The sequence below is a fragment of the Carya illinoinensis genome, chromosome 6 (genome assembly GCF_018687715.1).
Source record: "Carya illinoinensis cultivar Pawnee chromosome 6, C.illinoinensisPawnee_v1, whole genome shotgun sequence".
NCBI lineage: Eukaryota > Viridiplantae > Streptophyta > Magnoliopsida > Fagales > Juglandaceae > Carya > Carya illinoinensis.
In genome coordinates this window covers 11476901-11494086 of record NC_056757.1, presented here as the reverse complement: position 1 = coordinate 11494086, position 17186 = coordinate 11476901, and the positions used below count along the sequence as shown (strand labels likewise).

The window sequence follows — 17186 nt, the reverse complement described above, 5'->3', positions numbered from 1 at the left end:
TGATATATTATAATTTATACCATAACTTTTATAATATGTTAATACATTAATATATATACTAGTACTATATATATATTTTTGATCAGTTATACTAGTACTATATATTATAGTTAATAGTTATACATTAAATAATATAGTAATACATTGATACTAAATATATATAGTTATAGACTTATAATGATTTAGTTATTATGAATTTATGATTAGTATAACTATTTAATTGTATTAGTATTAGACTATTAGTAATTCAATTTGGCTATATTATATTAGTAATATTAGTTATGTTGAATCAGTTAGTTAGTATAACTATATTCTATATTATTAGTATTAATATAAATATTAGTATTAGTTATAACTATATAGCCTATATTAGAATTGAGAGTCTTAGACTATATAATAGACTAATAATATTAGTACAACTATATAAGTATATTGTATAGCTATATATTAGTTTTAATTATAGTGATTAGTATAACTATATAATAGTAGACTATTAGTATAACTATATATTAGTATTAGTTATACTGTTATGATGATTTAGTATATTATAATTTATATATTATATTTATACTATAACTCTTATAATATATTACTATATACTAGTACTTCATATTATAGTTATATATTAAAGAATATAATAATACATTCATACTAAATATATATAGTTATATTTCTAGTGATTTAATTATTAACTTATTATGATTAGTATAACTATATAAATTATATAATAGTATATTAATATTAATAGTAGACTATTAGTATAGGTCACTATAACTATTGTTGAAGTATTAATTATAGTGATTTAGTATAACTATATATTAGTATAAGTATAATTATAGTCTATATTAGACTATTAATATTTTTTATACCATATATAATTATATAATTAATTATATACAACTATTATATAAATAATACTTTTTTTTTAATTTCTATTCGGTCCGGTCTGGGGTGAAAAATCCCTAGACCGGGACCGGACCGAAACCGTTCGATCCCTTGAAAAATGGATCGGACTGGACTGAACCAAATTGGGTCCGGTCCGGTCCAAAAGTGGCCAGTCCGGTTGGTTTATCCAGTCCAGACCGTCCGATTCTCAACCCTAGACATGGCAAAGCCCAAAGGGCAAGGGTTGAAACCCAGAGTTCAGAGTCTCGAATTCACTCCTTCAGATCGACATCTCTCTCTCTCTCTTTGCAACTTGTGCCGATATCCTCTCTCACTCTCACTCTTACGCCAAAACCCTAGCCTTCTCTGCCTTCTTCACTTTCGTTGCTCTGTTGTCTCCATCTCTCTCTCGCATCATTGTCTTCATCACCTCCGTCGCTCCGTCGTCTCCACTCACTCTCGCGCGTCGTCAAGATTCCACAACTAGGTGAGGGAAGGTTTGAGTTTTGGACTGTTAAGTGCCAAAACCATAGCCTTCCTCTGCCGAGTGCCAAAATCCTAACACTCTTAGATCTAAGACATGGCTTTGAGTTGTTTTGCTTTTTTGTTCTAGATCTACTCTTAGATCTGATCCCATAATTTGCATTATATTTTCTATTTATTTGTAGATCTTAGAATCCTTAATGTGCTCTGATATTTGATTGTTTTTTTTTTTGGGGGTTTTTTTTTTTACTTGTGGAGACCTGGTATATGACTTTCATGTTTTTAAAAAATTAATTTCTCGCATTATTTCATGGAGAATTTCTTTTCAAACAAAAAAACGTAGTTCAAGAACATAAGAATATGGGTTTTTTTTAGGGTTTTTGGTGCTAGCATTTTTCTGGTTGAATAAAGTATCTCCTTTACATGGGTGCTTGTTCTGTTTTTTGAATTTACAAGTAGGGCTGTAAATGAACCAGTTTGTTCAATAGCTCACTCGGTACTCGTTCGGTTAAACTCGAATCGAACTCAACTCGTGAAAAAAAAAAAAAAAAAAAAAAAAACTCGTTCGTTAAAATAGATACCCGCTCGATTTGTAAATGACACATACCCGACAAAACTCGACTCGACTCGGCTAAGGCTCATTTAGGCTCAAGTCGACTCGTTAGCTCGACTCGATTAAAACTCATTCATATATTGATAAATATATACATACACCTATGCATGTATATATGTATTAGCTAATAATATAAGTATACCATTTTTATAATTAAATATATAATATGTATTCTAATTACTTATGTCTATATAGTAAATATACTTCATAAGTATATTTTATAATTTATATAATAATTAGTTGATAAAATTTAATAATTTCATATACTAGTAAGTGAGAACCATATATGAAATAGATATATGCTATTATATTAAGTGTATGTATTAATAATATATGTAGGCATATAATATATTGTTATTTTGGATAAATATCAATTAGTTAGATATTAATTATTTATAAATTTTTTAAAATTTTATAATTTAATAGAGGTTCTACTTGTTAATTGTATAAATTCAATATTAGTTCTTTTATTGATTTATTTAATTTATTAATTATTAAATCTTATTGCAAAAAAAAAAAAAAACAATTCAAGCTCGAGTTCGGCTAGACTCAAACTCGTTTGTGGGACGAGTTCGAGCTCGAGCTCGAGCTCGAGTTGAGATTTTAGCTTATCGAGTCGAGCTTGACCAAAGAATTTAAAAAAATCTCGAGTTCGGGCTCGAGTTCGAACTCAAGTATTTTGAGTCGAGCCGAGCTCGACAAACCAAAAGCTGGTTCGCCTCGGCTCGATTACAACCCTATTTACAAGTGTTGGAATTGATATTTGGATCTTATGCTAGGTTTGCCCACACTTCTGGTTGGGGATTGCAATTAGAGCTTCTATGTTGATAAAATGGTAGTCTTTATGTAAATAAAATAAATAATTTGAGATTAAGTAGAAAGCTATGCTTGTAAATAGAATGTATAAGGATATTAACAGATAATGTATATCTAATGTGTTCCCTTTGCCAAATAAGCTTAGCAAGAAAGAAGGGTGAGGAGTGGCATGTGTTGGGGATTTCAGTTAGGTTTTATCTCCTAACTTCATGCGTTTTATTCTACCTCTGACTTTTCTTCTCTGCTTACAATTACAAAATTTGAAGTGGTACTGTTTAGAGATCTAGGGAAGGACGAGTTTCCAAGAGACTGGAAACTAGGTTACCAAATTGCTTTTATTTTTCATACCTAATTTTTAGTTGATGCTCTTAGAATATACAATAAATTTGTTGTTTATGATATGTTGGATAACCTTACTTTTTCTGTTTGTATTTATATGGAGTTGGTGAAAGGGACGTCAGCTATTTATTGTCAAAGAGTAAGTGGTGCTTTCCATAATTGGTAAGATATTGTCAATGTATTACAAAGTAATGATAAATTATTTTTTTACATGATAGAAACATATTATTGGTTTAGCATGATAAATTATAAAATTCACTTTAAGTATGTTAATGTAATGTATAAATAACAAAATAATGGAATATATAATGGATTGCATGCAATCTAATTTTTCATTGTTATATAGTTTTATTATTCTAAATAAAGTTAGTATTATACTTTTTAACATGACTTAGAAAAAGTGTTCTTAAAATACAGAGATTTTCAACATTTTTTTTAAATAAATATAGACTTTTACATAAAGGGAAGTATGCTCTTTAGCTTGGATTTTTCTTGAAAAGTCTTTAATATAATATAGGCAATTTTTTTGAGAAAAAAAAAGACCCCGGTTATAGGCCGGAACCCAGATTTCCGGGTTGGGTTTCGGCCCGGGTAATAACCCGGGCATATCCAAGCCGGAACCTGGTCCGGGCTTGAAATCTGGATTCTAGTCTGGATATACTCAGATACCCAGTCCGGTACCCGGTTGAACACTCCCACTGGCTTGCCAGTTTTCATATCAATTTTCCACTAACCTGACTGAAAATTCAATCAAATATCACGCAAAATTCAATCAAATATCACACTTAACCAACCAACCTTGGATCCTGCAAAATTCTGGAATTTTAGTGCAAGGAATGTACAGATTGTGGTAGACAAAATTCATAGTGTTGGAGATCAACACTCATCGCCTACGTATCCAAAGCAACAGTAAAAGATTCCAGGAATCTCTGATTCTGAACCACAAATTATTACTACAAAATCTTCCCGTTAAGGATTGATGAGGTATATAATTTCAATTTAAACTGAAAACATCAAGCAACTTAATGAATCCTACGATGAACATAATGAACATGATTTAGATTTTTAGAGGTTACACTAAACAAAAGCACTCATTTTTCTCAACTCATCCGGATCTGAAAACTACATATGATGAAAAACTAAAAGCATCTTATCTCACCATACAGGTAAATCCATAATTGAAATCTCATCACTGAAAACAATTGGTGGGACTATAGCAACATCTCAGCAATCTGAACTGCATTGAGTGCTGCTCCCTTGCGTATTTGATCGCCACAGACAAAAATTTCCAGCCTGCTTGTAAGTACTCCATTAGTATTAAGGTTTGTCAAAGCAGAGATATAATGATTGAAACAATATCGCCTATAAATTAGTCTCACCCATGGTTCCCCTCCTGAGACACATCGCAGCGGATCCTGCCAACTGCAACATCATCTTTGTTTGACACCTCCAATGGAGTAGGGAATAGATTTGATGCCCGATCATCAATAACCACTACACCAGGAGCATTCTTCAGAATATTCCTGGCTGTGTCCTGGACAACAGAGAAACTCAATGAATTAAGAGTTGGACCTTCAAGTAGAAATTCTTTATAATTCTCCAAAACCTCTTTCCAAAGATCAAATGGGCTGATAACCAAAATGACTCTACAATGGGAGGGAGGAAGGAGGGAGGGAGGGAGGGAGAAAAGCCCCACTATTGTAAGCAATCATAGGACCATAAATACGTAGGATGCTTAGGATTTTGAGTAGGGACCCCATGCAAAGGATTTGGAGTGTGATAAACCACTTCTTTCTTGACCACCGAGCATCAGCAACTTAAAAAGTGAAAAAAGGAACTGCAGAAGGCAACTCAAATTTGCAGCCAACTACTTTGTCCGTAATAACATGCTGAAAATTCCAATATTCACGAAAAGCAATTTTATGAGGGCAACTACTCAATGAGATAGTTTCTTTTATATAAGAAAACGTGCAAAATGATGCACCACCGAGGTACTAAATTGGATGGTTACAACACCTTGGGTAATTATATCAATTCTTTTCGTTTTCAAAGAGAGGGAAAAGGAAAGATGGTAATTACAAAAAGAACAAAAAATGAAAAATATACAAACAGCATACATGCAGGCACCAGATCAAGCAAAACAGACCAATCCTTCAAACAGGTGCTCATGTTTCATGATATCAATTCTGACCAAAGAAGATAAATTGAATTGGTCGGTACATCTACTCATTCATTTCTTCAAGCTAGTTTGAAGTATCATGCGCAGAAATAAGAATCCCCTTGTTATAAAACCAAATAACTCAAAAAAATAAAATAAACCAAAAAACACAAATGACTGATATTACAAATGAACCCATCCCTGAAAATGAACACAACAAAAAACCTACATTGTATAAAATATCATCCACCTCAATTTTTATGTTCTCCCCAGTATTGATATTTAAAAGATAACAAATCAAACCTGTTGTATCAACAGATATTATCATAAAGAAAAATTAACAAGAATAATGCGGTTTATAATTCAGGGGACCACATCATTACCTCATCAAGGGGGTTCTCAAATTGAAGATTTATACTCTCGGCATGTGCACGCATAACAGGAACTCGTATGCATGTGGCAGTCACTTTAACATTCTTGTCGTTCTAAAAAATGTACAAGAATCATTTGGCATAAGACCAGACAGATTTGTTCTCCCAAACACCAAAGGAAATTTCAGTAACTCAACCAATTAAGAATAAATTAAGATGATATTAAGAATAAAGTAAAAGATCACGTTTCTCGATACTTACCCATATTTTCCTTGTCTCTTTTACTAATTTCATTTCCTCTTCATTGTATCCATTTGACAGGACAGGTGCATTGTGCGAGAACAAATTAAAAGCATACTGTAGATGGAGAAAGTCTTTCAGAGGTAGGGAAAAGATGGAATAGAATATGAGAAAAGCAGGTATACTGCGACAAGAAATTGACAGACCTGTTGCTTGAAGATTTTACAAGTTGGTGATTTGCCTTCCAGGACCTTTAAAAAGGAGGAAACAATCCTTTTAGAATAAATAACCAGGGGACGGATTGATCCACTTCCCGTGAAAATAAATGTCAAACTGCAAAACAACAATGAAATGGTGTAAGAGAAAACAACCTCACGAGTCTGCAGCTCAAGCTCCTCCATTGCAGCAGCACCAGCACCACTGGCAGCCTGGTATGTACTCACAACCATGCGTTGTACCTGAAATACTCAATGACCAACAAAGCAAGCAGGTTTTGAGACGTAGTGGAACATGCAAAAGTATGCTGCAGAAACACCACTAAAGGTAACTTGCTTGATACATTCACTATTTTCTTAGAATCGTGAAAGAAGCACAACCCCAACAGTGAATCACAATTATAAGAGTAGTGGGGACAACTCTTTTGCAACCTTTGTGACTCTTTTAAATGGATGGTATTTTTATAAAATAATGATACTCCAACAACTCAATTTTATAAAAATGTCCATTTAAAATGCAGTTGTACAAAAAGGTTGCATTTTTATCATCACTCTAATTAGCTTGATTACCGCAACACTCCAAAATTAGAATAAAATTAAGAGTAATAATAACCACACAATAAAAGATTATTTTTTTAAAATTAAACCCTACTCAAGCCAACCGAAATTCTCCTGCGACTCTTATAAAATTACTTTATCACGATATTCGAATAACACAGCATGCCTGTAAGATGTACCTCTTGAGCGTAGAAACAAAAGATCTCTCCCCTCAAAAACTAACACTTTCCAGACACTCACAAATTTACGAAATGAAAAGACTAATGGTTAGAAAGCTGAATCACTAATCCCTGTCACATAAACAAGCTAGTTGAAAATGCGTTTCTTACGCTAAAAACAGAGACTAGATGAATCCCTACAGCAATATCAATACAGAAAAACCTGTTTCAATTCACATGTGCATGCAGTGCATAAAAAAAGACGAAGAAAATAAACCCAAATGTATAAAGTCTCACCTTGGCTCGTTGATGAAGAGGCGTGGCGGCCATCAAGCAAATGATGGTGGAACAGTTGGGGTTGGCAATAAGTGCCCCCTTCCCCGTTCCGAGTTTGATCCCATCCATGGCCTCGGGATTCACCTCTGGTATCACCAATGGGACCTTCTCCTCCATCCGAAACGCGGAGCTATTGTCCACCACTATAGTTCCCCTCTCCACGGCTACCGGCCCGAACTCCTTGCTGATGGACCCGCCGGCACTGAAGAGAGCGATGTCGACGCCGTCGAAGCTATCGGCAGTGAGTTCCTCGACGGTGTAGTCGCAGCCCTGGAAGGTGAGTCGCTTCCCAGAGGAGCGCTTGGAAGCAAGCATTTTGATGGAGCGGAAGGGGAAGTCGCGGTCAGAGAGCACCGAGAGAAACTCCTGACCCACGGCGCCAGTGACGCCAACGACCGCGAGCGAAGGCGCCGTCTCCTGGAGGGACATACGAACCGCTGTGGGGCCAATACGGATGGGATTGGGCTTGGTGGTTTGCAGGAGTTTGGAGGAGAGAAAGGGATGGTGGGTGACGGCGGCCATTGTAGCTGAGATGCGTGTGGAGTTGTTGTATGTGCCAGAAACGGAGGAGCGGCGGCTGGTGCAGACAGAGTTGTTTTCGAAAGGGTTTTAGTTTTGGAAAGCGTCTGCCGTTGAGTTGATTGGGCTGTCATTTTTCGTTTTTCCAATTATAACCATTCAACAGTCAAACTTGTCGCATTAGATTAAATATAAATCCAACGAGAAATTTAGTTAATAAAATTTAAAAATACTCTATATTAAATTTTTTTACTTTTAACTATAGTAAAATTAAAATTTGTAATCAAATTTAAGTGTTACTATTTTATATCCTAATGAATAAAAAATAATATCTTTATACACTCACTCTCTCTCTCTCCCCTTTTATTCTCCCTCCTAATTCACATTCTTCCTCCTATATTATTTCTCCTTAGTATTTAATAAAAAATAATAATATATTTCCCTATAAGCTCTTAATTTAGAAAAAAATTAATAGCAAAAAATTTTAAAAATATATTATTAAATTTATAATATTTTATTATTATTTTGACTAATAGATAGATAATCCAATGTAGAAATAAGTTTTGAGTAGAATAGCTAAATATAAAATCATGTCATATTTTACAAATTTTATATTTACATTTGGATAATCCAATTAAAATGCTCTTACCCGCTACAACTTCATTGGTAATTTATTTGTTTTTTTGGTTTTGGTTTTCAGGGTTAGAATAATCAAAATCATACAACTATTTGTATTTTATTTATTAAGACAAGTCTTACCTAAAACACATCTTAAATAGGAGAAGTTTATAATTGAGGTATTTTTATAGATATGTTAACTCTATTTTATAATAAAAATAATAATTGATAATTCGATATACCTTATTAAATCACATCAATTTGTTAGCCTCATTTTGACGAACCATTCACCACACACACGCCAAACCAATATCCCAAACATTCAACTTAAACAAACTTACCTCCAACATGTCATATACAATCAGCCCACACTTCCTCCCAACATGTCAACCAAATAACCCACCAATCAAAACAGTCACACCTGGTGCCTCAGGTTTATAATGGCCCAGTCCAAATGCCAAAAAATACTACTTTACCACTATTCCATCCAACATCTTTAACATTCGCTTAACTCTGTTAAAATCCAACATTATAAACACACTCACCAATCCTTAGAACACCAACACAAAGGTTACCCCCGTCCTTTGCTCATGACTTCACAAATAGGGGCACATTTGAACACCAACTAGCCATGAAATCTCTTAATCTACAATCTACAACATACATGCATGGTGTTCCATGCCCAAATAGCTTGGTCAAAAGTTGCAGTTTGACCAATAGATTAGCTGCTCCCACCGTCCATGCTAACTGTTGGTAAATACTTGTTATTAGAGCATCCCATTGTCAAGATTTGTGGCTACTTATCCTCTGAAGCATCACCTATAAAAGGAGATCATTTCTAGTGTAATGTGCCGTGAAATAGAGATACCATGGCACAAGAAGGGTTCAGTGAAAAAGAGCTTAAAAGAGAAAGAAATAGAGAGCCAGAGTGAGCTATGATAAAAAAGAAGAGAGTTGAGTTGAGTGGAGTGTGATCCTTCTCCTCTGTAATATTTTTTGTACTCCACTATTTAATAGTGAAACTCTTACTCTATGGATGTACATAGTTGCCGAACTACGTTAAATTATTGGTGTCACTGTGTGTATGTGTGTCTTGAATTCTACTGTGCAAGTATCATATTTTCTCTGATACTTCCTATGGATCACTGCGATTTCCCCAACAAGTGGTATCAGAGCGTGTTGGGAGGAGGTTTTTTTTTTTTTTTTTTTTTTTTAAGAAAACTCGATTCTGGTATGTTGCTCAATTACAAAATTTGAGCATACTAGGGTGTCCGTTTAATCGAGACAAGAAAAATGGCAAAAACCACAAGCCTTCTGAAGGACGACAAGCAACCCCACGTGCCAGAGTGAGGAAGAAGAGCACGAGATCCATGTGCCCCCACACGCACCACAATAGCTAAATCACGTAAAGTACACGCACCGACGCACCCCATGAGTACCAAAGGCTGAGGTCGCATAAAGTACATGCTCCAACTCGCACCCTAGGTTTAGAAGCAGTGTTAGTTGCACGCGCCTACAAATTTTCACTCATCCCATGCTCTACACATGCAACAAATTCCCTATTTTGGGTTCTTATCTTACCTTGTGCTATCTAAGGCTAATTTTGATGAAACAAAACTCATTCTTAACAAAATCAACCATTCTGGACATAACTATGTTGTCTGTTTTGCATGATTCCACCTTGAAGATCTCGTACATGCATTTTGAACTTAGAATCAGTTGAAGTCCATGGAAGATTCAGGATCAAGCGCCATGATAAAAGCTGACTGCCTCAAACTACAGTCTTTAGAGACCTCAGATGGAAGATCTCTTGAACTATAAAGATCTATTTGACCCCTTGGAAAATGAAGGTACAAAGTCATATGAAGTTACTAATCAAGTGTGGAAAATATATGCATAAGAAGACTATCAATCAGATTAGACAATGGATCAACCATAGTGTCTTTCACCATGTGGCCCAAGAAACGGATGCATGTGCCCTCTGGAAGAAGTTGGAAGATATGTATCAAGCTACAACTGCTCGAAACAAGGCCTTCTTCATGAGACCGCTTGTTAACTTGAAGTTGAAGAGCAATACCTCTGTTGCCGAGGACACTAGCAAGTTTCAAAACCTAGTTAACCAACTCAGGTCCGTCAAGTTACAAGCCCTGCTACTCTCAGCTCATTACTAGACAATTAGGAGACGCTGGTGGTCTCCCTGAGTAACTCTATTTCAGATGGAAAACTTACCGTGACGATGGTCAAGGATGCCCTGTTCAATAAGAAGGCCAAACAGAAGGAAACAAGCATGAATTAGTCTCATGCCCTCGTCAGCGAGAGTAGAGATAGGACTTAAGGTGATGGCAAATGCAGAAGTGGAGGTAGAAACAGAGGGAAGTCTCAGACACATGGAAAATCCAACGATAGTAGGAACTGGCAAAATGGAAACTTTAAATGTTACTTTTGTGGAAAAAAATGCCACATAAGAAAGAATTGCCGCAAATTTCAAAGAGATTAAGGTCAAAGCAGTCAGCTGAAGAAAAAAGATGGTGCAACTTTAGCCACTCTTTCGAGAGATGTAGTGGTACTCTCTATCAGTGACAAGATGTGTCTGCACGTTGCAAGCCACAATATTGAGTGGGTGGTAGACATAGCAGCATCTTACCACACCACTTCCCATAGTGAGTTATTCACTATGTACAAAGCTGGAGACTTTGGTAACATAAAGATGGGGAACACCAGGTCCTCAAAGATTGTTGGAGTTGGCAATGTGTAGATCAAAACCAACTTTGGTTACACCATAGTGTTGAAGGATGTTCGACACATTCCTGATGCTCAACCTAATTTCTGGGACATCCCTTAATAGACAGGGCTATGACAGCTACTTCCACAATGCCATTTGGAAGTTGTCACAAGCTACCATGCTTATCGCCCAAGGACACATTTGAGGTACGTTGTACTAAACTCATGTGAAGATCAATTTTGATAGCCTCAACGCAGTGAAAGCCAAGGCATCACCGAATCTATGACATAAGAGACTCAGACACATGGGTGAGAAAAGGGTGGATATGCTTGTGAAAAAGGCACTCATTAAAGTTGCCAAAGGCATTGCGTTGAACCCTTGTGATCATTGTTTGTTTGGAAAACAATATAGAGTCTTGTTTAATTCCTCTGCCAAGAGAAGATCAGAGTTATTGAGTCTGATACACTCTAATGTATGTGGCCTCATGTAAGAAAAGTCATTGGGATGTAACAGATATTTTGTGACATTCATTGATAATGTTTCACAAAAGGTTTGGGTGTATGTTTTGAAAACAAACAATCGGGTCTTTGAGCACTTTAGAAGTTTCTATAGCCTGGTGGAAAGAGACATGGGAATAAAGTTGAAGTGCTTGCAAACAGACAATGGAGGAGAGTATTCAAAAGAGTTCATTGCATACTGCACTAATCGTGGTGTCTGACATGAGAAGACAGTCCCGTGTACCCCACAACACAATGGTGTAGCCGAGAGGATGAATTGGATCATTATGGAAAGAACAAGGTGCATGCTCAGTACGACTAAGTTACCAAAGCCATTCTAGGGTGAAGTTGTTCGTGCTGCCTATTACCCGATCAATAGATCACCTTCAACACTACTAGAATTTGAAGTTCCTAAAAAGGTCTGGTCTGGAAGAGACGTCTCTTACTGTCACCTGAGAGTGTTTGGGTGCAAAGCCTTTACACATGTATCCAAAGAGCTAAGACAGAAGCTCGATGTCAAGTCAACTCTATGTATCTTTGTTGGATATGGAGATGAAGAATTCGGATACAAATTATGGGATCCTCTGACAAAGAAAATTGTCAGAAGTAGGGACGTTGTGTTCCATGAAAACCAGCGTATAGGAACTGAAGCTTCCTCAAAATCAAGAGAGCTTAGTTCCTATACTTCAGATCCTATGCCATTACAATTCACCACAAATAATGAGGATATGCAAGATCAAGTTCCAGAAATAGAAGAAGATACACAGGGTGTCAAGCAGGGAGAGTAAGAACCCTCTCCACCAAAAGCTGGAGTATCACCACAAGGGTTAGATGGTGAGGAACCTCATTTGGTTGATGAAGCTCAACCAAGAAGATCGGTAAGAGGCCACCCATTGATTACATCGTGGAGATATCTAAAATATCTTTTGCTTACTGATGAGAGGGAGCCAGAGAGCTTCCAGGAAGTTCAAACTCATGCTAATGAAAGCTTATGGATGCAGGCTATGCAAGAAAAGATGAGTTCTTTGCAGAAAAACGATACCTATGAGTTGGTGAAGTTTCCTAAATGAAAGAAAGCACTAAAGAACAAATGGGTGTTCAAGCTAAAGAAAGATGGCCAGGGAAAGCTTGTGATGCACAAGGTCAGATTGATTGTCAAAGGGTTCCTATAGAACAAAAGAATCAAATTTGACGAAATCTTTTCACCTGTGATGAAAATGACCTCAATTCAAGTCGTACTCGGATTACTAGCCAACTTGAATTTGGAACTCGAACATATGGATGTGAAGACAGCCTTTGGCCATGGAGATTTGGAGGAGGAAGTCTACATGGAGCAGTTAAAAGGTTTGAAACTCTAGGGAAAGATCATTTAGTCTGCAAGCTAAAGAAAAGTCTCCACGACCTGAAGCAACCATTGAGACAATGGTACAAGAAGTTCAACTCATTCATGGTGAGTCTTGATTACAAAAGACTTACTACAGATCAGTGTTTCTATGTTTGAAGGCTCCTGAATGACAAGTTTGTTATACTCCTTCTTTACGTTGATGATTAACAAGCTAAGGAAGGAACTACCCAAGTCCTTTGACATGAAGGACTTAGGTCTAGTGCAGTAGATTTTGGGCATGAAAATTGTTAGTGATAGAAAAACTAAAAGGTTATGGCTATCACAACAAAAATATATTAAATGGGTAATCAGACGTTTCAACATGGGAGATGCTAAACCAGTCAATACTCTATTAGCTAACCACTTCAAGTTGAGCAAGAGCTCGTGTCCCTCTTCAAAGAAAGAGATTGAAGAGATGAAAGCAGTTCCCTACTTTCAGCTATAAGAAACTTGATATACACAATGGTTTGTACAAGACCAGATATTACTCATGTTGTAGGCATGGTGAGCAAATTCCTTTCAAATATAGGAAATGATCATTGGGAAGTGATCAAATAGATTCTCAGGTATCTAAAGGGTACGTCAAAGTTATACTTGTGCTTTAGGGAGGTAAACCAGTTTTGGAGGGCTATATTGATTCAAATATGGCAGGAGACCTGGATAGTAGGAAATTTACCTACGAATTTCTCTTCACTTGTGCAGAAGGAGTTGTCTCTTGGCAGTCCAAATTGCAGATGTGTGTTGCTTTATCTATAACAGAGGTAGAATACATTGCTTGCAGTGGAAGCTGCAGAAGCTAGGAAAGAAATATTGTGTGTGAAGCAATTTCTCCAAGAACTAGGGGTTAGTAAAAAAGAATATGTTGCCCAGATGACTAACACAAGAGGGGAGGTGAATTGAGTTGTATTAAAAAAATAACAATTATAAATCAAATATATAATATAAAATATAAACAAAATATGAAATAACAATAAATATAAAGAGTAAGGGTAAGAGCGAAGTAAACTCAGTATGTTAACGAGGTTCGGCCCCACTGCCTATGTCCTCGCCTCAAGCTACCCCTTGAGGATTCCCAAATTCACTATTCAACCTCCTTCAGGTGGAGATAGAAACCTATTACACCTTTGAACAACACCGCTACAAAGGATCCGTGTAGAACACCCTCTACACTTGCAATCACCTTACACGTGGTGATTCCACTATTCCCCGTGTAGAATACTTTCTACACGCACAAGGGTTATACACACCCTTTTTCTGATACAAAAGCTGATAGTGGGTAGGTTATCAGAAAACACTTCTCAATGAGTGAAATAAGAACAATACAGCGCAAACTATATCTCTCAAAATGAACAAGGATTAAGACTCAATGCTTAGAGAAGAGAGAATGAAAGTTTTGAATGAATGTTGTATTCTCTTAGTGTTGTGAATGTGAAGCTCTCAAATGATCTATTTATAGGCATATGAGACTTCATATTCAAATTTAAAAAGATTCACATGTCAAAGACAACATCATTCACTTTTTCAAAAAATTCAAATAAAAGGTTCTTCTTTTTCAATTATCAAAGACAACATCATTCACTTTTTCAAAAAAATCAAACCTAATCTTTTACTTTTTGTATATGACAAAATGAGCACACTTTACTTTTCAAATTTTTCAAACAAAATCATCCACCTTTTGTATAAGTCTAAAAAAGCATCAATCACTTTTGAAAATATTCAAATAAAACATGCACATGTGAAAGATGACAATCAATCATCTTTAATATTTTCAAAGTTCAACCCTTTAATCAATGCATACACATGCAAAAGATGACAATCAATCATCTTTCAAAATTTTCAAATTTAATTTTCAAAAATATTCATGCACATGTGGAAAATGTATTTTAATGCTTTATGATAAAATATTAATTTTGAGCATTAATCCTAATTTCGAATTTTAAGAGATTTACAACATTACTCTATGACTTTAATGTAAACTTGTTTCCTTCTTGCTCATGCTTGGTTATTTGATGTGCTTGATTCCATTGTGTGAACAACTTGAGCTTGAAACTCCTTTATTCTTTGAATTCATTTGTTATCATCAAAATCCATGTGTAGATTTATAATCACATGAAACTTGAAATCTTGGGTTCAATAGAATACAAGACTAAACAGTACATTGTGACAATCAACGTGCTCTAGACTTGAGCAAGAATTCAATGTGCCATTCCCACACTAAGCATATTGATATCAACTATCATTGGATATGCGAAGTGATGAAACAATAATTGTTGAAGCTTGTGAAGATCCATACAAAAGAGAATCCAACGAACATGCTGACAAAGGTGGTTTACAAGTGAGAAGCTTGGGCTATGCAAAGACATATCTGAGATGGACGCCAACTAGAGAAGAATCATAGTGTATTCTCCTTTGATGGGCATGAAGGGGGAGAATTGCGGGTATTCCATGCCCATATAGTTTGGTCAAGAGTTGTAGCTTGACCAATAGATTAGCTGTTGAAGCTTGGTCAAGAGTTGTAGCTTCCATTATCCATGCTAGTTGTTGGTAAATACTTGCTGTTGAAGCATCCTATTGCCAAGATTTGTAGTTACTTGTCCTCTGAAGCCTTACCTATAAAAGGAGATCATTTCTAGTGCAATGTGTCGTAGTGTGGGGGAAAAGACACAAGAAAGGCTCAGTGAAGAAGAGCTAAAAAGAGAAAGAAAGAGAGAGTCAAGGTCAGCTATTAGAAAAAAGAAGAGAGTTAAGTTGAGTGGAGTGCGATCCTCATCCTTTGTAATATTTTTTATGTTCCACTATTTAATAGTGAAACTCTTTCTCTATGGACATAGACAGTTGTTGAAACACATTAAATCATTGGTATCACTTTGTGCATGTGTATCTTGAATTCCATTGTGCAAGTATCATATTTTCTCTGATATTACCTTTGGATCACTACGATTACCCCAACAATACAAACATAGACAACCCAATTTTCAGAACGCACCACTCACACAATTCACAAAAATTAAGTGTGATTATAAGGCTATTGTTCAAGGTTACTATACTTGAAACTCGTTGCAGTGGATCCATTTGAATTAGAGACTAAGGTGGTGTTATCTAGGAGCATTAGAGGTGCCCTTGGTGGTGAGGCAATGACACTTGGCTCAGGGTACAAGGGTGGCAGTACTCATGGTGGAGAGAGACAGAGACAGAGAACATCTTGGTGGCGTCCAACGGCTAATTGTTGGGGTTTTGTGCACAAATAGAGAGAGTGAGAAAGACACAAAGGAAGTATATAGAGGGATAAATTGGAGAAGGAGACATATCAGCTTGGTGGCACATGACGACTACAATGAATGGGTATATGAGAGAGAGAGAGAGAGAGAGAGAGAGAGAGAGAGAGAGAATGCTAGAGAGATGGATGGAGGGCTTACTGGCGATTTCATGCAATGTCATGAATGGCAAGAGGGTTTAGCAGCGTGGAGGGGTCACGATGACTCCAATGGCCTTCTTTGATCACCACGAACAGCTTAACACCGAGACACTGCCTATGTTGAAAATCGAGAGGGAGGCAACAGTTCTAGACAATGTACGGTGAGCAGAGTGTAGAGGGGAGTGAGAGGGGGGCTACATAAAAGGTCTGGGAAGTAGGAAAAAAGATGAAAAAAAATTGTTTGGATTGAGAAAGCCTTTCAACTCATATTATCTCATCTCATCTAATCATTATAACTTTCTTAAACTTTCACACAAAATACAATAAATAATTCAACTTTTTCAAATGCTAAAACAAAATTAACATTAAAAAATAATATTATAACAATATTTTATTCAACATTGAGTTTTCATCTCATCTCATCTCAACTCAACTCAAAATAATATTATAATAATATTTTGTTCCCCACAACAAAGAGGATGAAATTGTATTTCTATTTGCTCTTAATTTGTTAGGTTCTAAAAGATTCGAAGATTCCCCTTCGTCCACCCCAATGTGTGGAGCATGCGAGCAAATGTGTAATAGATAGGAAATCTTAGTAAGACTAATTAATTATCGATAGCATGTTTTAAGAAATCCTAGACTCGATCTCTTGATAGAATAATTGGAGAAAATATAGCCTTTTATTTATTTATTTTTTATTATTATATTTTTTTTTGAGAAACAAATTAGTTTTGATTGAGAACCTCCATAAGAGGAGGGAAAGAACACAAGAAGGATAAGAGTCCATTTCTTGAGACCAATTTCAATCCCATGGAGTCTTGCATTGCTTGCAAGGCACCAAAGGACTTGGCCAACA

The 17186-nt window shown here is 36.0% G+C and overlaps 1 protein-coding gene across 2 annotated transcripts; it reads right to left on the bottom strand.

Moving 5' to 3' along the window:
* Positions 1–4066: 4066 nt before the first annotated feature.
* Positions 4067–7825, bottom strand: LOC122314417 (aspartate-semialdehyde dehydrogenase). 2 transcript variants are annotated; one of them, XM_043130006.1, is made up of 7 exons: positions 7134–7825; positions 6277–6363; positions 6112–6156; positions 5927–6022; positions 5678–5779; positions 4516–4670; positions 4067–4429 (listed from the first exon to the last, which is right to left on the bottom strand). In XM_043130006.1, exons 1-7 carry the CDS (start codon positions 7692–7694, stop codon positions 4348–4350), a joined length of 1128 nt encoding a protein of 375 aa, XP_042985940.1. In that variant the 5' UTR covers positions 7695–7825; the 3' UTR covers positions 4067–4347. The 2 variants fall into 2 exon arrangements, with proteins under 2 accessions (XP_042985940.1, XP_042985941.1); XM_043130007.1 differs by lacking the exon at positions 5678–5779.
* Positions 7826–17186: the final 9361 nt, after the last annotated feature.